Source organism: Varanus komodoensis, unplaced genomic scaffold, assembly GCF_004798865.1.
Source record: "Varanus komodoensis strain SLA01 unplaced genomic scaffold, ASM479886v1 scaffold13_3, whole genome shotgun sequence".
Classification (NCBI taxonomy): Eukaryota; Metazoa; Chordata; class Lepidosauria; order Squamata; family Varanidae; genus Varanus; species Varanus komodoensis.
In genome coordinates, this window is record NW_025335409.1 from 15,136,745 (window position 1) to 15,158,832 (window position 22,088).

Sequence of the window (22,088 nt, forward strand, 5' to 3'; positions counted from 1 at the left end):
TTGTATTTTGCTATTGTAAATTTTTGATCAAGTATTCTTAAAAAGAAGCAACAGCAGATTTCACAGTAGGCTTATTTGAATTACATACTGCTCTCTAAAAATTTCAGTTGTATTCGATTACATTTAATTTCAATATTTTTTTCTTCTATTAACATTTTTTACTGCTCAGTTTCTGGTTGTTTAGAGAATTTTCATTTTTTTGGTACTATATTTAAAAACTAATACACAAAATACTATATTATGTATAAAATGGTTTTTATTTCTGCCTCAGCGGTCTCCCAAATAATTTTACCATTTTTGCCTGTCCCCAACTATAAAAGGTTGAAAACCACTGGCTTAGACTGTTGTCTGTGCCTCGTGCACCCTCCTGCCCACAGAGCACCTTCTTTGTACCTGTGCAGCCACCCCAGCAAGCCATGGCTTGTTCCATAGGGTTCCATAGCTACTCTTGGACTTGTTGTGTCCTCCATACCAAGAAGTCACAACAAGCCCAGGTGGAGCCCCCAAACCTACAGAGTCATTTTGCAAAAGCAGTGAAAGGTCTTGCAGCTCTAGCTAAGTGGCTCTGATGACAGCAGCCAAAACTGCAGAAGTGGCACTTGGGGCAGCTATTATCAACTTCCTTGCTGCTGTGGGCAGCCTCCTCAAGTCCTGCCTGGCATAGTGCACAGTGATGCTGCATTATCCTGGTTTGTTCCTGGAGGAGGCTTGGCAGAAGGTGCCCCCAAGTAGTGCAAATTGGGCGGGGGGGGGGAGCACCTGCTCAGCAGCCACCATGCCAAGGTATGGCAGGGAAGTGAGTTCTCAGAAAGAGGCTAAGGAGACTGTATCCCTGTTGATAACTGTGGCACGCAACAGGGGGCAGGCATGAGTCACATTCTGCTTGACCTCCCTGACTGCTAAGCAGCCCACCTGGAAGCCAGCTGGCATCTGAGAGCTGCTCCTAAGTGCTGCTTTGGCACTTTTGGACAGCTGTCATCCCTGTTCCTGTGATGTCCAGGATGCCAGTGGGAGGAATGAGCAGGGAATCAGGGAAAGGAAATGCCTCAGCATCCCTGCTGTGCTTGTCAGTTTATCAGGGAGAGTGGAGCCACATGCAAATGCTAAGTCCACTGGGGTGGCTTATAAGTACACACCAGGGTCTTGTGTACCTCCCTGCATTAATTTCTAATACAAAGCAGAAGTCACAAAGTAATGATGGATTTAGCTTCAAATGGTAATTCTTTAGAAAATATTCAAGGTGGTTTGCATTTGTGGATCACCATTTGAAAAATGTCACAAAACGTTTAGGTAAATGTGTTTGCATTTACTCCTACTATTTTCCACAGGTGTGAAAGTCCTAGACTGACAAAAGAGACAAAAGTTACAGACTTGAAAGCTGACAGGTCAAAGCTAGGAGCAACTGAGCTGCCGGTTGAGGGAAAAAAAGGACCTTGTTACAAGAGCCACATGCTAATTTGTGCTGAAGTAAAACATTGATTTACTGACCCATGTACAGTGAAATGGCAAAAATGGTCTTAATTACCCAGACTACTTTAGCTCTTAAGCACATGGGCCTACAAATCATTTGAAAGTTCATGATAGGGGGGCCCAATGAAGCAAAAAGGCAGTGCAAAGGAGAAAGAGCTATTCCACAAATTCCTGTACATAAAACAACATAAGCAGGAGGACATCTAACCCTTCTGCATTCTTGAATTAATCAGGTTACAACAAAATTAATCTGAATGAGAAAGCTAGGGAAGAACCTGTGCATCCCCCTTTTGCCCTGTGACAGCTAGAATAAGCTTACAGAGGTTTGGTTCAGACTTTGAGAATTACAGTTCTATTGTCTGCTGAAACTCTGGAATTATATTAGCGATCTTAAAAAAGAATATACATCGATAGGAGAAGAACAACAGTTAATCACATGCTGCCCATAAAATCAGGCCAAGATTTGCACATGTGGAATTTTTACAGATCAAACACCACAGGCAGCTTTCATGTCATTTCAAGAACAGAGAACTTTTCAATATATTCAATTCACATATTCAAGTTAGAGTCAGAATGTTGAATGTCAAATGACAAGAATCTGAAAGGTATACATGTATGCATTAGGCAACCCTGAAGAGCAGAGGTCTTCCTCATCACTGGGTCTTAGATGCCTTATCACCTTGCTGTCCTCATTCAGGCTAATCCCACTGCACATACGCACCTGAGCCTCTTTTTAACCTTCGTCTTGCCAGTTTGATTTGATCCTGCAGAATCTGTACCCAGTCTCTTGGCCCAGGGAGTTTATCCACATGGTTTGCAGTGCAGTATTTTTCTGTGAACACTAAAAAAAATACAAATCATGGTTATCAAACAAACAAGCAAACAAACATACACATACATCTACCACATCCTTCTAAGTTGGAAAACAACTGGGAACTTCAAATAAAGGTTTCTGCAACACATCACAAAGGAAGCAAGATTAAAATGAAGTTCAGCATTTTACATACTTCAAGTGCAAGTTGGAAATCTTCTCAAATAAAATGTTGTATCTACAAAGTCAACAAACTTTTTACCATACCTGTCAATTTTTCAACTGTAGGGAAATTAAACAGATAATCCCCATTAAGGTCCAATTTTATGGCCTCCTGGTATTGTCTGGGAGACCATGGTATTACTCCTTGGAAAGGGCTAAAGGGATGTGCCAGTGGATAGAGGAAGCTGATATTGAAAACTGATGGCATATCAAAAAGGCATCAAATCCTCCTTCCCTCCCCATACCTGGAGCTTCATCTTGATAGTCGAAAACTACCATGAATTATAGGGCATGAGGTGCAGGGTGGTAGGCATTGCCACTGCCATGCCTTGAGCCCTGGATTGGCTACATCAAGGGCAGATGACACAGAATCATGACCTTAGATGCATATGGAAAGTGACAATAGTCTCATGATAACTATATCAGGAATTGCAATATAAATCTAAATTGCAGTTCTTAGATTGTTTGTAGAAGGCACCCAAATAACTTTTAGTTTCTGCAGTACAGATTTCCTAAGTCAGGCGCCCTCAACCAGATGACCTTTAGATATTCTGGCCACCTGGACTACAACTCCCACAATTCCCAGTCAGCAGACCCAATAGCTATGCTAGCTAGAGATAACTGCAGTTGTAGTCTACCACATCTAGAGGGAATGAGGTTGGGGAACACTGTCTGAAGAACTCAAACATTTACCATATTGAAAATCATTAACACGATATGGCATTGAAATTCCAGAAACATTCTTAACCAGAATGACTAATCTCCAGACGTTTAGACAGAGAACAAAAAAAGACTGTATGGAATCAGTGGTGCAAACTGACACAGACAAATATATAAATATGAAATCTGAATACATAATGTACAGTTTTGAGTTTGTAAATCAGAATTATCAAGATAAAGACCTCATACATATTTCAGGCTATATTCATGCCTAAGTTAAAGGGTTTCATCAACACGGAGATCTGATGAACATACATTATTTTAAGAGAAAATTAGTGTTGTCGTTGTTGTCGTTAGTCACGAAGTCGTGTCCGACCCATCATGACCCCATGGACAACATTCCTCCAGGCCTTCCTGTCCTCCACCAACCCCCTGAGTCCACTCAAGCTCACACCAACTGCTTCAGTGACTCCATCCAGCCACCTCATTCTCTGCCGTCCCCTTCTTCTTCTGCCATCTATTGTTTCCAGCATTAGTTGTTTCAAGGGCTTCTCCAGGGAGCCCTTCCTTCTCATTAGGTGGCCAAAGTATTTGAGTTTCATCTTCAGCATCTGGCCTTCTAAAGAGCAGTCAGGGTTGATCTCCTCTAGGACTGATCGGTTTGATCGCCTTGCTGTCCAAGGGACTCACATGAGTCTCCGCCAGCACCACAATTCAAAGGCCTCAAATCTTCGGTGCTCAGCCTTCCTTATGGTCCAGCTTTCACAGCCATACACTGCCACTGGGAAAACCATAGCCTTGACTATATGCACTTTTGTTGGCAGGGTGATGTCTCTTCTTTTTAGTATGCTGTCTAGATTTGTCATAGCTTTCCTCCCCAGGAGCAAGCGTCTTTTAATTTCTTGGCTACAGTTCCCATCTGTGGTAATCTTGAAGCCCAGGAAAATAAAATCAGTCACTACCTCCATTTCTTCCCCATCTACTTGCTAGGAAGTGAGAGGACCGGATGCCATGATCTTAGTTTTCTTAATGCTGAGTTTCAAGCCAACTTTTGCACTCTCCTCCTTCACCTGCATCAAGAGGCTCTTTAGTTTCTCTTCACTTTCTGCCATTAGAGTGGTATCATCTGCATATCTGAGGTTGTTGATATTTCTCCCAGCAATCTTAATTCCAACTGGTGATTCATCTAGCCCTGCCTTTCTCATGATGTGCTCTGCATATAAATTAAATAGGCAGGGTATATAGCCTTGCCAAACTCCTTTCTCAATTTTGAACCAATCAGTGATTCCGTGTCCAGTTCTTACTGTTCCTTCTTGACCTGCATATAGGTTTCTCAAGAGAAAAATAAGATGGTCTGGTACTCCCATCTCTTGAAGAACTTGCCACAATTTGTTGTGATCCACACAATCAAAGGCTTTAGCATAGTCAATGAAGCAGAAGTAGATGTTTTTCTGGAACTCCCTAGCTTTCTCCATCAGCGTATGTTGGCAATTTGATCTCTAGTTCCTCTCCCTCTTCGAAATCCTGCCTGTACTTCTGGTAGTTCTTGGTCCACATACTGCTGGAGCCTAGCTTGTAGGATTTTGAGCATCACTTTGCTAGCATGTGAAATGAGTGCAATGGTGCAGTAGTTTGAGCATTCTTTGGCATTGCCCTTCTTTGGGATCGGAATGTAAACTGACCTTTTCCAATCCTGTGGCCACTGCTGAGTTTTCCAAATTTGCTGACATATTGAATGTAGCACTTTTACAGCATCGTCTTTTAAGATTTTGAATAGCTCAGCTGGAATACTGTCACCTGCACTAGCTTTGTTGTTGCTCAGACTTCCTAAGGCCCATTTGACTTCACATTCCAGGATATCTGGTTCGAGGTCAGTGACCACCCCACCGTGGTTATCAGGGATGTTAAGCTCTTTCTTGTACAGTTCCTCTGTGTAATCTCGCCATCTCTTCTTAATCTCTTCTGTCTCTGTTATTAGTATGTCCTCTTATTTCACATCACTATCTTCCATTGACACAAAATTTGGGCAACTCTATTCAATTCAAAAACTGTATTTAAAAATGTTTCTTTACAAGAGAGAAAAAAAGAAGAGATACAGATTCTCCTTCCTATTGTTATGTGAAAGTTTTCAAAGTGAAAGAATCTATAACAGCATCCTAAATTATTCTCTGTGTTCAGAATTTAGCTTTCTAATCCAAATTGAGATGCAGTTTTGGGAAATTGTAGACTGGAAAGATTTCTTTAAAAATGCCAATGCAAATCAAAATGCATAGATAATCTGCATCAGAAGATGGTCAATTTTATCATTTAATTTAGCATGTTTAGTAAACAAAGTAAAACATGTACTCCATGTTATTTTTTTTTTTGTCCCAATGCACCACAAATATTAGAAGGAAAAAAATCAGAGGGTACTATAATCTGGTATGGATGACCTAACAACCCACTGTGGGTTAATTAACCCTCAGGGAGTTATAGTGCCTGGTGTTCACCATTATAAATATGCAAACTTGGCCAGGGGTTGTTGCAGACTGCCATATCGTCTACTCTCACTGAGTCACACTGTCTGTTTTAGGGATAACATGAGATTTTTTAAAACTGTCAAATAGCCACCACTGGCCCTGTTAGCATAACCTATTAAGCCTTAGAAACTGCCACCTATTTGCATATTCATAATGGGAACTGACACATCACAAATTTTATTGAAATGCTTGTAAGTATAGAAAGAAAATAGCATATTTTTTTCTTTCAAAAAAGAAAACAAAATGGTACTGAACACTGCTGACATACTAATGTATTTTAGCATCCCAAAGAACTGTGCAGAGTATAATGGCAACCACATGTTTATTTCAAAATATTAATTTCTTCAGAGGAAGATGCTGGGGCACCTTCAGTTCTGCTGTCACCACTTACTTGGGTTCATTCCCCATTGTGATGTATTTCAGCGACATACATGTACGCTTCCACATACTCGCTAGGAATAATCACCTGAAAACATCTCTGAAACTGCCTAACTTGCCCAATATTGTATTTGCTATTGGCATCCAGTCATTGTTATTGATAGAGTTATGAAGTAGAACATTTTCCACAGAGAAATGTCCGCCATGCATCACTGCTTAGATTGTTTCACCTACATGGACAGGAGAGAAAGTCGGGTAATAATCTTTGTTTGGAGACTGCTTGCTTCTTGCCTAGGAGAGACATCCTAAAATGGCCCATCCCATAAAAATGTACTCTGAATTAAGAATGAATGTCAGCTACAATTTCACCAACTAACAGACCAATTAATTTCTCTCTGCTCTACTTGCATGTTTCAATACTTGTGGTATCAGCAGCCAAGAAACTAACCCTGCACTTCCTGATTCAGAAACATCCAAGAAATATTTTCCAGCATGGACCTATGCACTCACTAATCTCACTAATGTGGCCACAGGGAATCTCAGGACTGAACAGCAGAAAAAGCATGGGACTTGAGGTAATCATGCATATGAGGCAGCAAACAGAGGCAACAGTCGAAAGAGATGGAGGTGAAGGCTAAAGGAAAAATGTATGGCAAAGCCGACTTGGAAGAAAAGTAGGGACTGGCACTGAAACAACCACTGTGGTTTGTTTGTACAGCATGACAGGTCATCATGGGTTTTTTTATCCAAGGTGAGGCAACAAAGTATGTGCAACTGTGATTTTGAATAAGCAACCCTCCCGAGGAGGCTGCCATGTCATGCAAACCTTGCAAGTGTGTTAAACAATTCTTGCATTACCAATGACCTGCTGTTTAACACATGCATAAACCTTCACAGAGCACAACAACCCCAAGTAGGGACTAGATATGCAGTCTGATGCCCATCGCTGCCATAGCCCCTCATGGATTCAAGACCCAGAATGAACCATGGTGCATGATTCAAGCTCTGTCACTCACTTGCACTGCCCCATTTTATGGCCCCATTTCCATAACCTTTCGGTTTCTCTATATTAATAAAAATGACAGATGTAGGAAAAATATTACTCTATCTCTTGGTTTGCTGAATAGTGCAGGTGTAAAGAAAGGAGCAATAAAACGAATTGCTATAGTGAAGAGCCTTCTTTACAATATTTATCTAACTGATTTATTGGGCATGGCCTGCTCACTTTCTGATAATAGGAAAGGGAACCAGAAGCAGAATTTAAAAACATCTGGAAGGGCTGGTAGAAGAACCTCTTGTAGGAATGATGTAAGCAGTATCTTGTCATTCTTAAGAGATCTCACAGAGGCTGAGCCACCACAAGGAATAAATAGATCTATAGTATCTTGCAGAATAGTGCTTCACAGGCAAAATCTGTAAATGGAGCCAGGCAGAGGAAAGTTCCACAGGGTGCCATCACTTGCTGGAGAGGAATCCCCTATCAAACATAGCTGGGTCTTCCAAGCAATATCACTTGTGTGATGCCATAAAGACAATAGAGAGAGTCCTCTTAGTATAGCAGTGCCTAGCAGTACCACCCCCAATACTATCCGCTGCTAAATACAACTGAAAATAATGATTTAGAGAGTTTAATATTTGAGACTTGTAGTGGAGTTTTAAATTCCATGTTTGTTTTATTTATTTAATCAGCTTGAGTCCTTTTTATCAAGAAGGGAGCCATGTTACAATCCTGCTTGTAGTTATTTCTCAAATAACTGGAAACATGGCTGCTTTACAACTTTTCAAACATCAGCATTTATGAAATATGAATCTGGCAGTCCCCCAACCTCTTTGACCCAGATTCACAGCACTAGTTGAAGCTATCTCTGCTGAAATGCATTCAAAACTTGTCCTACTCAAAAGCAATAGTTAACATTAAATTAACACCTAGGGGAAATAGGCAACAGAATGGTATTCCTGTCAGAACTTCTGCTGAAGCATAAATTTTCCAATAAATTGTGTGGCGAGCACACTTACCCTGTTTCCTTTACTAGGCTCATTTAAAGTTTCGTAGCTTCTCAAAACAAGGGAAGCAATGGCTATAATCCCAGCAATGCACGAAGAACAGAATGGTTCCATGTTAGTCTTCTCTTACAGGAATTGTGGGACAAGAGATGAGTGCTAGACTTTACAGCCATTTAAAAGAATGGCTCTGTTAGAAGGCAGACAAAGTATGCATATGGGTAAGAGCACTTTAGTGCTTAATGTGGATAATCAATGGCTCCTATATCCTTCAGTTCTGCACTGAGATTGCATGTGGTTTTGCACATTGGCTCTGGTGCTCATCCTCTTCACTGCTGCATCCAGATGGATCCAGAATATTATGGAAAAATAATTAATTTGTAAATACAGCTTTCAAAGGAATGAGGGCTATAAACTCATAAATACAACATGATGCACTAAATGTCTTAAATATAAAACTAATTTAATTTCATTGATAAATAAAATCAGTAATATTTCACTATCCCCAAAGCAAGCAAGGACCTGTGCATTTAAATGTTCCGCCATATAAAAAATATTCCCTGTATACAAAAAATTAAATAGTATAGATGAAGAAGGAATCTATTTTTAATGTACTCACTTTGACATACTAGCTTTATATGTGTAGTCGTATCTGTGAAGAGTACACCAGCAGTTCCCAAACTTTTTTGGTCATGGAACCTTTGTAAAGACTTTTTTTTTTCGTGGAACCCTAACTCTATCCCTTATTTTTACTAAGCATTGTGAACCTACAATGTTATTCCTTCTTTCATAGCCTGAGTGTTTTGCCTAACATAGTAGGTTTGAAAATAAAGAGAAAACATTTTAAATATAACAAATGAATAGAGCAATTGTATGGTAATACCCCAAATGAATTATTTCAACTATTCCCAGCACTACACAATAGAGTCCTAGGAAACAAATGACATGATGTATTTCCTTGTTTGTTACTTGGATGTCAACTGACAATCAAATAATTGGCCTCATGTGGTTTCATTTTAAAATCCATTTTTGAGATTTTTCGCAGAACCCCCACAAGGATTTTCTGGAACCCCAGGGTTCCACAGAACACAGTTTGGGAACCACTGGAATATACTACAAAAGGTGTGAGAGAGTAGTTTATGAGCCACTGTAGCTGTCTGGACAATTCACAGTAGATGAGCAAGAATCTGGCTCCCAATTGTTTAACAACAACAACAACAACAACAACAAAAGGTAAAAGATTGCCCCACCAAACTGGAGGTAACCCAGTGGAAAATGAACTTGGGATCACGTTTCCCCTCTAAAATTCCATGTTTGAGGCAGGACAAGTACACAAAAATTTGGAAGCACCCCTTGGTCTTCTAAGTTTATTTCTTTTGCACCAGGATCAGTTGGTGGATCTCACAGTTCTAGTAAAAAATTAGATCTTATAAGCCTACCCAGCTTTGTACTAAACAGCATGTACAGTGCAGTGATAAAAATGATGTATTACTCAAGCCACAATCTGAAGAAGTGTATTCTTAGGAACATTTTTACCATCCAAAGAGCTGATGAAGACCAGATTTCCAGAACACATTACTGAGTATAAGCCTGCAGTTGAGCTTAGTGAGAAAGCATAAAGATCACCTGTATGTTTTTACTCTTTCCCAAAATGTGAAATAGTATAATAATTAGATGACATTTAAAAGGTATAGATTTATTAAAATGAAAAATAGTACCTTTTATTGCACCCACAATATTTTGGTCTAGTCCTTTTCGGTTGTCATTGAGACCTCTTTTCCTCTTGCCATTGGGTAAAGAGTTGGCCAAGGTTTTATCATCAAAAAATGCACACACCAGCTTTCGAAATAGCAGGCTTCCTGAGCGAGTGTAATTTGCTAATATAGAGTCCAGTTGGGATTTAGGCATAAAGACATCAAAACCTTCAGCAAGTTGTACTTCTGGCTACCAAAAGAATATAAATTTGTTATTAGCAACTTCTGTATAACCATTTTGTGCAAAATTGAAAGTGAATGAGAATTTGTTGCAATACATATACAATATTTCAATACTATGCTTTCTTGACACCAAGATATATATCTGTTTCATTGGAATAAAAGTTGTCAACTGATCATAACATAATGCAAATCAAAAATATGACTTCCATTATCTGTTGCACACATTCTTATAGTTACTAAATCTTAATTACTAGAGCTGGGAAAATCCCAGGCAGCTAGCTTTGTAACTGTATGTTTAGCACTGGCAATGACCATTGTTGCACTTGGGGACACATTTCAATCTCACAATAATAAATTGCAGTAATCCCTTGTTGTACTCCAGATTTCTTTGGTTGTAAATGCAACCTAATGCTTATATATGTTCTCTATACGTTCATTGCATCTGATATTCACAGACATATTGATGTAACAGCTTACTATGGGATGTTTAAACCACAGTTAGTAATGGTCTTTTTGCAGGAATCCAACACATGGCCTCCCACAAGTCAGTCACTGCTGCTTTCCTAGCAACTCAAGAGCACTTCTTTCTCTTGAAAGAATGTTATTACGACATCTAAACCCAGAAAATCTGGATTGTTTAGGGTTTAATCTAACAGGGCAGTTAACCTAACAGGGCATTCCTGGGTTGTTTAGGAAAGGAGAAACACTGAGTATATGGAAACCAGTGTACTTGTTCATTTCTGCAAACTTATGAACAACTCATGGTTTGTTAATCATGGACTGCTTGGGATGAGGAGGCTCCATTCATCTCTTATGGCTAGCAGCTATTGATATTTGTTTAAATGGTTAAATGTGGTATAAATATTTTAGTGTGATTCTATGATGTTTTTATTGTTTTATTTTATAGTCTGTTATTTTACATATTAAGTGTCCACCACCCAGATAGTTTTGGCTATTGGGTGTTATAGAAAGACTAACAATAATAATCATAACTATAATTTCTTACCCTCCATACATTTGGCTAATCTCCTTTTAAAGCCAGCTAAGTTGTGAGTCATCATGCCTTGCACTAAAGAATTCCATAAGTTAATTACATAGCATGAGCAAGCCCTTTTTAGTTCCAATACCCAAATGCAAAAACAGTTGAGAAACTCACAATAAAGGCCAGAGGTAAGGCCAAATGACATTTTGGAAACAGGCTTTTTTTAATTGTCAGGGACAAAATATTTTAATAAGCAGCATTCTAATGCACAGACCAAGTCATTTTTCCAATGGGTAATAATGAAGGCAGAGATGTCTTGAAATGCAAATACTTTAAGTTACATCTTTGATTTGGATGATCAACTCCTTTCCTTTTCTCTCTCTCTCTCTCACTGATTTGGGTTAACCCTGTAAAATACTGGCACATAGTGCAAGTTTCCAGTGACCAGACTATCACATAGTAACAATAATAATCATGAGAAAAATGTGAAAAACTTAGAAAACCTGGTATCTCTGCACTAGAAAAATGTTTGTTCAACAGGGGCTCTTCATAGGGCATATGTTGTTTCAATTATAAAGGCAATTAATGTTATTTGTGGGGGGGTGCGCATGAGGGAGGGAGGAATCAGTCTGTACTCTAGTCACATAACAAGAAAATAAAATGCTGATTTATTCCAGATTTCTTCAGTGCCAAATTATCTTTCAATTGTGAGCAATCAGTACCCAATTGAGCTTCACATGGACATCTCCAAGTATGATTTATAGCCAAATAGAGTTTGTTAATATAAAATAATCAAGGCAATGGTGTACATAATTAACACAAATGAGAGAATTGCCAAAACCTTTCTTGTGCTAAAATTAGCAGGAAGCAAATTAGATTTAATCCTAAACATTTTGGAACATTTTGTTTGATTAAAATAGATATTTTCCCCCAATTCTACATAAATTATTTGCTTTCCATGGAAAACAAACAGAACATTTACACAAAAGTAACATATTCAATTGGTTCCTCATTAGAAAAGGTAATTACCATAGGGATGCAATGCTATGTACTGCTACTTGGGAGTAAGCCCTGGTAATTACGATGGGACTTCTATTTAATTTAATATGCACAGGCTTGCACTGTTATTCAGTTACAGTGAACCTGTGGAGCATGTTTAAAACAGATCACTTTTACTGTGAAGAATCTATATCTATAAGGCTGGTAAATTTCTTGCTAAAATACTGACTATTTGCAGTAAACAGCATACTTGTGGACACACAGCAGGGCCAGGGGATCTTCAGAATCAAGCCGGTATAGGGTTCCAATCATAACTGTTCTCTTTGTCCTGACTTTGTTTAGAAACTGATTTTAGTTTAAATAAAAGTCCTATTTAATTCATAGTTTTTAAAGAACTATGAATATTGAAACATGCAATTGGCATTGAAAAAGCACAACACAGAGCTCCACCTGCATTCCTAATCCCTAGTTCAATCTCAACCATGAGCTCACTGAATGGCCTTTAGAAGACTACTGTCTCCCAGCCCTTACCACCTGAAATAGGAGAATAATACTGAGCTACTTTATTTAGTTACTGTCAGGATTAATAATATACAAAACAATGTGAAAGCCTCAAAAGTAATGTGTAAATGCCAATTACAAAGGGCGTGCTTATTCACTGCAAGTGCTGGTGGTTATGTGCTGTCAAGTTGTCCCTGACTTATGGTAACCATATGAATGAGTGCCCTCCAAAATGTTTCGTCCTTGACAGCCCTGCTCAGCTCCTGTAAACTCAAGGCTGTGGCTTCCTTTATGGAATCAATCCATCTCATAGCTGGTGTTCCTCCTCTTCTTCTGCCTTCAACTTTCCCTAGCATTATTGGCTAGCTTTCTGATGATGTGCCTACAGTACTACAGCTTCGGTTTTGTCATTTTGTTTCCAGGGAAAGCTCTGGCTTGATTTGCTCAAGGGCCCACTAAAAGCAGGGGAGATTACCTTAATTCAAATCAGAAGGTCACCCTAGTAACAAATCAAGTCAGAGAGCTCTGCTTTAGTTAATATGTATTGAATGTAAATTAAATAAACAGGACCTACAACAACATGTTAAAATGTGGAGTGTTCCTGTTCAGATTTCCAAGAACTCCATTTCATTCTCCTTCCCTCTTGTTGTTCATTCTTTGATCCTCCAAAATGCAGTAAACACTTCAAGTCCCATAAAAAATGCTCTATACTTTTGGGGTTGTCTTGGTTCTCCCCATAAGAGGGCTTTTCCTCCACTCATTTTTAAATACTTCCTCTGAGAAGCATCAAATCTCAGTTGTACAAGTGATAAGTCCCACTTGTACAATGGAATCAATGGAGCACAAGAAAATCAGTGACAGCATAAGCACCCCATTGGATTATGCCCACATAAATAACAAATATTTGCATGAGTAGTACATACACAATGCAGATTTATTTCAAGTTCACACTAGAGACTATATGATAAAAACATTTATGACCAACCATGATCATTCCACAAATGTGTAGGCAACTTTTTACATGCAATAGATCTTTCAAATTTAATTCTGAAAAGCAGCCCCTCCTAGAGCAATCAGCATTCGTCATGTCACAACATGAACTATTTTTTAAAATCATTTTCTAAAATGACTGTAATCCCTCATATGTATGATGGTGCCTGCTAGCATGTAGGTATTTGTCTTGCCGTATAGAAATGGAGAAGGGCCTTTTTTATTTGTTAGACAAGAGACAGATAAGATATAATGAACTGCCCAAGACTACCCACTGAGCTTCATGGCAGACTGGGAATCTGAACCCAGGTCTCTCACCTCTAACAAAAGCAGCAGAAACAACACATTCCTTTCTCTAGTCAGATATTACATTTATTTAACTGAATTTAAAGTAAATTCTGAGTCTAGGTTTTAAAATGTTTAAGATACCTTATATACAAATTCAGAAGGTTTTCTTTGAAAGATATTATTTATTTTTATTTATTTACTTAAAAAATTTCTATGCCGCCCCATTCGCAAAGAGCCTCGGGGCGGCTTACAAAACAAATAACATTCGCACAATTAACCTTAAAAATTTTGGAGACATTTAGGCACGGTATAAAACCCAATATACACCCAATAAATAATCAATTAACAATTAAAATAACTTTTAAATAAAAAGGTCTTGGCCTGGAGCTGAAAAACAAATAACGATGGCACCAGGCGGACCTCTCTGGGGAGCACATTCCATAGGTGGGGCGCCACCACAGAGAAGGCCCTCCTCCAAGTACTCACCCTCCTAATACTTTTCACGGAGGGTTCCCAGAGGAGGGCCTCTGCCGCCGATCTCAGGGGGCAGGAGGGCATATATGGACGCAAGCACTCCTTTGGATAACCAGGTCCCAAGCCGTTGAGGGCTTTATAGGTGATAACCAACACCTTGAATTGGGCCCAAACTTCAATGGGAAGCCAGTGAAGCTGACGGAGGACTGGGGTTATGTGAGAACAACGCCCAGTCCCTGTCAGCAACCTGGCAGCTCTATGTTGCATCAATTGAAGTATCCGGACCATCTTCAAGGGCAGCCCCATGTAGAGCGCATTACAGATTATGGCTATACATATAAAAATTTCAACAGTTTTAAAAAACTGACCCAAAGAATGATAGATTAAATTCATGGAGCATCCTGTAAGAAAATCTAGAATCAACCACAGCAGCACCTGAGTTCAGTGAAGCTAGGAATTAATTACTGAGTTAATAGTCAATCAATTAGAAATCCCTAACAACTCAGTTCCTCTATGAATCAAAACTTGTTTTTTTCACGTTTTCTTAGATTCAGTTTTACATCCATAAAGAACCAAAAACACTTTGGTGAGATTAAAACGCAAATAAAATTGAATCTGCATGTTCAAAAACATATGCAAAACCTTGAAGGATATATAAAAACAAATCCAAATTATACTATTAATTATAAAATTGAAAGAGAAATTACTAATTTTCTCTTAGCACAAACATTTCTAGCCATAATTATAATCATGGCATAAGAACCACAGAAAAGCATTTAACCAGTTACTATCTATCATTAAATAGAGTCTGTGGTATGACACACTAATCTAATTACTGGTGTAGCCGACATCCGTGTAACTGAATTATCATGACTGCTCTTTTTAGTTTGCACTTCTAGAAAGGTACAATATTATCTACAGAATTCCTTTCATTTTTGATCATTGATACAGAATTTAATTATCTCCTCTAAGCTTGCTGTACTTAGGAAATTGGAACCTGTCTTCTCAAAATTAAAAAGATACATTGAAGAAGTTAATGATCAGCTTACTCATCAGTGAACTTTTCAGACATCATCCACCTGAGTACTAACAAAGCCAACTGGCCACCTTCTTGCTCTCCAGGTATTTATTCTACAAACACCTAATTCAAAATCAGAAAATGCCAAATGCACCCTTTCTAAATCCCAGTCATATATAGAAACATAGAATACAGAGCGAGTCAGAAGGGGCCTCCCGGGCCATCATATTATGACATTTGCAAATTCCAGCCCACATACTGCAAAGCACACCTTCAAGGACCCAGTGGGAAGCTCTGCTTGCTGATGCTGTCTTTGTGCGAAGGGAGAATATAAAATTAGGTAGTTCAATTCCATGGTTAAGATTAAACAGCCGTGGCACAATTGAGAGCCGATTGTACTTCTGGATGGTAAACAGGATGACTTTGCTGTGCTACCCAGAACAGTCTGTTCTCATATTATTAAAGTTCCCAGCAAAGCTCTGTGATGGTCATTACATAAGGATGCACTTCCTAATAAACTGTAACCATTAGGTAGCACAGGTTAAAGTGACATTCAATTAGCCTTCAAATGACTACTCATTCCATCATTATCTATGGTAGGGATAAGAAAGAACAAACTATTCTAGTTCTATGTGACAACAATAAAAAAATAATTATATCAGGAAGAAAAGGTAGTAGAGAAAAGAACAATCATGTGAAAGATCCTTCCTAGAAAGAAAACTGCTTCCAAGTATTGTAGTACAATTCTCACCTTTGCCAGGTTTATGTCAAAGACTCATGTGAATAGAGATACTATAAACTAACCCATGAAGTTCTTCAGTTATGTAATCTTATCCTTGGCATTAATTTAGCAACAGGAGGCATTCTAAGAGAACCCACCTTTTCCATGAATCATATTGCTTAATCCTATTTATCACCCCCACTGAATTTAAGTACAAGCCACTGCATTTGATCTCAAAGATACTTTGTTAAACTTGTCCTTTTCTCCCTTTCTCTCACCTTTGCCATCTTCCACATTGTTAAACTGTATATTACAAACTAGCTGAAGTACAACTGTTATCCATGTATATTTATGGCATTTGTGTACACTGAAGCAGCATTATGTGAGGCTTAGCCTAAAAAGGCTAAGACCTTTTTATTTAAAACTTATTTTAATTGCTAAATTATTGTATTTATTAGGATTTTAAAATTAGCCAAGAATGCACCAGGGGTTTTAAAAAATTTTTCTTTTAAATTGTTATATTGTTATTGTTTATGTATGTTTTTTTGTATTTTTTTTGTGAGCCGCCCCGAGGCTTTGTTGCGAAGGGGGCGGCATAGAAATGTTTTAAATAAATAAATAATGTTGTGAAAACATGGGTAAGAAAGCCAGTCATGCAAAACCAATTAACAAAATTGAGAAACTGGTTCTCAAGAGCTACAGATGATTCATTGCCTTTTTGGAACTGCACAAAACAGCCTGCCTCAAAATCCATGACATGTGTGCTTTCTTGACCATTTCATACCATTCCCTTTAACATGAAATCTCAGGTTCCCTAGAACAAATTGAGAAGACCAAGTAATTCCTGCTATCAGCCCAGTGTGGTTTTCCAACTTAACTTAACAGACTCAATTAATGTGTTTTTTTGAGTGACGTCATCAGAGATATACTAGTGGAAAATGTGAAACAGGAAGTGGGCAACCATGTGTAATTCCATTACTGTCAATTCCTGCACACAAACCTTCCTGGAAAAAGCATATATGGAAGATATTACAATCTGCAGGTTTAAGAAAGGTCCCTAGGGAAAACATTGCAGCCTTATTCTAAGACTTGCTGCACAAGGCCAGCACTGCAATCAGAATCACTTTTTTCCAGCAAATGAACATTTTCTGTAATTTATTACATCTGGTCAACTTACATCTGAAGAAGAAGATTCAAGGACAATGCCAAATCCTGAAACCTGGGGTTCCAGTTTCAAAGACGATTCAGTCACTTCCGTACTTGACCTTTCAGAACTTGCTGGCAGCTTTTTTTCATTCTCTGCAGTGCTGAGCTTCCTATTCACAGTAAGAGATTCAATAGTCTTTGGGGAATTTTTTTTCTTTTTATTTCTCTTTCTTGACATGGTTGATTTCTGTGCGCAAACCAAAGGAACTGGAGGCTGTTGTCTGTTCTGAGCAGCAACTAAAGAAAGAAAAACCCACAAGTCCACAGATTAACATGTATCTATGATTGCATTTTCTACAAGCCAGTGATGACAAGCTGACTCTCCTATCTGTTTCCAAGACACCATCTACCAGCTTAGAGGTGCTACCTTGCACTGTGCTTGAACCAATAGCTGTGTACAAGCCACTAAGTTTAATCTAGCTGGTCATTCCTCTGTCTTTTCAACACTGAAGGGAGAGAGACACTCCAGAAGGTCTGAAGAGAGAGAAGCTAGCTCAGATATGGAATGTGATTCTTAAGCATGCTGTGTTGAACTTACAGTGTGCAGGTTCTCGAATGATGAAGCCTCTAGGGCAGCTTTTTGTTCCAGCATGGGAGTGAAGCCTGAGATCAGCACTAGAACTGTTAAAGGCAACTCTGCTCTTTGGTTTCCTTCCCAGCTGGTTGGTGGTCCTCTCAGCACTAAAACGACAGGACACTCCAGAGGCTTCCAGGTTATTGTAGAGCTTCTGGCGTGGGCTGTCCTTTAGATTTGAGAGCATTCTTAAGCAGAGAGGGCTGGATTATCCTCAATCAAGTTATGAAGATGGAAAATGAGCACTGAAAGTCAGGGATGTCCAGTCCTCCAGCAACTTGGCAAAGGATTATCTTTCTTCCCCACCCTCATGCCAGGCTAAAGAAATTCATAATCCTTGTCATTTAGTCCCAAATTCAGTGTGAGATGTTCTGTGAATCCCAATATTTTGATAACACTCCAAGTATAATAATTGCATGTAAGTCCTCTTCCTTTTAGACTTTAAGAAATCACCTATACATGGAATATCAGCTTTTTTGCTAGTATGGAAATTAAAAGGCACACCTTAAATCCCCCATCTTGATGGAGGGATGTTCTAAACTAAGCCTATTTGTTTCTTTGATAACTGCCACACCATGATGACTTGCGCTAATACCACACACACAGTTTCTTTATCTTCTCAGACAAAATGCTTTGCAATAGAGTTAGTCTGCCCACACAGCTGGCTTTCATCAAATATGGAATGTCCAGTTCTGCAAAAATCAAGCAGTGTACACACACGTGTGAACCAGCCTAATATTCGAAACATCCTCAATAGATAGATGCTCATCTAGCTTACACGCACTTGCTCCTGAGGCAGTTTCTTCACCTGTTGTTATTTTCCTCCTGATAGTTAACCGAAACCTCATTTCCTGAAATTGAAAACTTTTGCCTCTATCGGTATCCTTAGTGGAGTTTTGAAATATCTGAAAGTTGTTGGTATACTCTACTCTCTTCTCCACTCTCAGCATTCTTCATCATTCTTGGCTGAAATTGCCCTATATATTACATTGGGTTTGCATTCTCACCTTTTTAATATCAGAGCCCACAGCCATTGCAGCTGAAGGAGCTGATGATGAAATATGATAAATGATAAATCTGTCCATGTAATTCTTCATGGATAAATAGTATGCAAGCTTACAGAAGTAAACAAAAAAGCAGAGGTGGTCAAAATGGTTTATATTGGTCAGATAGAATGTTTCAACCTGTAGAGAACTATTCAAGTAGAATTCTTCAGGTTCTACAACTCTATTACCTGACCAATGCATTTGTTTTAATAAATGGTATAATCTGTATCAGTTGAGCACCACCACTGTAAGCTTTCATAAAATGCACAGAGCTTAAGAAGTGTATATAAGGCAATCCATCTCCCAACTGAAGATTATACCTCAAGAATTTGGGGAGGGGAGGGAATGACAGACTGGCATACCTGCTTGAATCTGCATTATCTTTCTCATGGTCTTAAGCTCTTGAAGAATGGCCTGCAATGCTGGTTGGCAATTACAAGTACAACAATTTGAGCCAGAGGAGGAATTAGTTGTCGGAATTTCTCCTGAGGAAAAAAGGGAAATGAAAACAATGATCCAGGCCAAGCACTTTCCAACAGAACATCTTGACTGGATTTTAAAGCTGTTGATACATGTTGTCAGGAAGCTGAAACCTAAAATTAAAACTTCAACTGTGAGGAGGTGGCAAAAGTGTATTTTGTCCTCCCCACCCCCACTCCCAAATTGTATGGCATGGTAAAATCTATACTAAAAGCAAATACCATATAAGCCAGAAATGGACAACATTTTTGGCACCAAGTCTGCATGCAGCAATGAGTGGGGTACTGGGATCCACGCATACATGCAGCTGCACACACACACACTTTTCTCACCACAATTCAGCACACAGGGATAGGGATATTTAAATCTCCCATCTTCTCCCAATTAGGCATGGCAGACTTAGGCATGCAATGGCTGGAGGAGAGGAGATGAAAGCCTTTTCTCCCCCCAGCAATCCTGATCCAGACTGCTGTTTCCTTCATGCTAAAAGCATCTTTGCATTCTTATAACGTGGAGGTTAACTCCTGCCCCCAGCAATCCTGCTCTAGGTAGCTATTTCCCACTCCCAATAGCACCACAGTTTCCTTATTGCCCATGTGATAGCTGATTTATTGGGTGGCAGCAGATGTGGCGAAACACGAAGGCTCTGCAGGCTGCACAGCAAACAGTCAAGAGTGCTGCCTATGGGTTGCCCATATGTGATATAGGCTCATGGCAGGTTCCTTAATGTCAAGCTAGTTCAGCTTGGGAAACAATGGCTTCAGATCTCATTATGGTGAAGAGACACATTATCATGCACAAAAAAATTCAGAGAAAAAACCTTTCCTCTGTGTGACAATACGCTTCAAAGAATTAGATGACTGCTTAACAGAATCTATTTAATAAAGACCTAATGAGTCTATAATGGATTGAATGCTGAGTGTTGCTTTACAATGACTTGGTTTGCACAACTGATGAAGGAAATGAATCTATGGTTGTCGTCTTTCCTAATTCTGCATGTGCAGACTGCAGGTAATTTCCATAAGTGCCTGCAAGAGGCTTGGGTTGTCATATTGTCCAAACCTGGTGTAGATGTTCAGCAGGGGTGGCTTCAAAACCTAACTGGAATCCTAGAACAGGCCATGAGTTGCAGTGTGGTCCAGAACCCACTCCTACAGTCCATCTTACCAAGTTTGGACAAGACAGAATTGGCATCTGGTACAGTTAATTATGGGGTGGGCTTCTTTTCCTTACCTACAGTCATTACTCAGCTCTCCAAAGAAGCACTTTTGTGATGGGAATCTCATACTATTGATACTCAAAATGGGACAGTTTTGTCCATCGAAAAAGGTAGCTAACATGTTTATTGTCAAATGGAATACTGTGTGACTGTCTAAGTTTCCTTGTGAGCATCTACTGGGCAGTACCTAAGCAAATATTGCTCTCTCACCTTCCTGGAGTGCTGTAGCTCTATAACAAAGCACCAATAGTGATATTAGCATGCTCATCATGCTGCAATGTTTTGCCATTTTGTACTCTTTTCTCTGTGCGTGTATATTTATATATCTCCTTCAAATGTCTCTATTACTCTCCAACACTAAAGTGTACATCTGGCATGACTGTAAGAAGATAAAATACACTACCTTTACTCTGCCAAGAATGCATTATGTGGGAACACAAAACTGAGGCCATATCAAAAGTAAAACTAGTAAAGTGCTAAATTATCGATGCCTGGATTTTATTTCAGTAATAATACTAATACTAATTAATAGTAATAATACTAAGAAGTATCAATGGCAACAGGTAAAAACTTAAAGTAATGTAATTGTTTTCTTTAGCAAGTATTTCCAGTGTTGCTCGAAGGAGGGCATTACATACCCCAGGGATCAACAAGACAGCACCCACAGACACCACAGCAGGCATCCAAGTACCACAGAGCCCCCTACTCCAAAGATAACATCCCCTTTTTACCCTGGGCAGGTAGAAAGTAGCTGTTTGTTTATTATATTCATATCCTGCCTTGTTTCCTTTAAGGAACTCAGGGTGGCTTACCTAATTCTCCTCCTCCTCCTCTCAACCTTATCCTCACAACAAGAACCCTGTGATGTAGGCTGGGTGAGTTTGACTGGGGCAAAGTCACCTGGTGAGCTCAATCAACAAGTGGGGACCCAAATCACCTGAATCCCTAACTCTACATTCTTAACTACTAAACCACACTGCTACCCTCTTTCTTCCCTTCCCTTCTACAACAGATTTCTGGATCCCCATGGGGAGCCCAAGCTTTCTCTAGAGAAGAAAAGAAGTATGCTGGCCGGTTGGAAACCCAGGCAGCCAGCAATTGGTTTATATAGAATCCTGCTGCCTTGGAAGCCTGCAGTGTGGTGGGGGTGGGGGTGGGGGTGGGGGGAAGCAGTGACAACACAGACATCACCCTGAGAACAAGCCACTGTGGATTGCTTGTTTGCTGAACAATGCATGGTAATTCCAACAAATGATTAGCTGCATGGCAGCCTTGTATGGCTTCTTTTCCTCTGCCCGTTCCACCTGCCCTTGCAGCACAATCATTCCCAGGTCCTCATATTCCTATCAGCCAGGAGTTCTGCTCCATCCAATCTCTGCATAGTTCTCAGAACTAAAAGGTATAAAATTTCAGAGCTTCCTTTGCCCTATGGAAAGAAATTCCCTTCTGTCCTCAATTATTACCATAAAGTAACAACACTTTTTTTCCTTGTCATTCTAATCTGCATAAATGGGAGCAATATTTTTCTCTTAGTTCTTCTAATTTGTGCAAATAGGTATTTTTGCCCTCTTTAGTCCCTTGCAAGTGTGCAC

General features: G+C 39.3%; 1 protein-coding gene across 6 annotated transcripts in view; it reads right to left on the reverse strand.

The window, feature by feature from the left end:
* Positions 1–22,088, reverse strand: part of BEND7 (BEN domain containing 7) — a 74,862-nt gene that overhangs the window by 32,174 nt on the left and 20,600 nt on the right. For 5 of the 6 annotated variants that reach the window (XR_006414005.1, XM_044423304.1, XM_044423307.1 and 2 more), the window contains 4 exons: positions 19,160–19,282; positions 17,149–17,414; positions 9,780–10,005; positions 2,192–2,311 (listed from right to left, as the gene is read on the reverse strand). Coding sequence is in view for 5 of the 6 variants with exons in the window: in XM_044423304.1 (XP_044279239.1) it covers positions 2,192–2,311; positions 9,780–10,005; positions 17,149–17,414; positions 19,160–19,282 (735 nt within the window). In the remaining variant the exon portion in view is untranslated. The remainder of the gene's footprint in view (positions 1–2,191; positions 2,312–9,779; positions 10,006–17,148; positions 17,415–19,159; positions 19,283–22,088) is intronic. The other variant, XM_044423308.1, reaches the window with a different exon arrangement.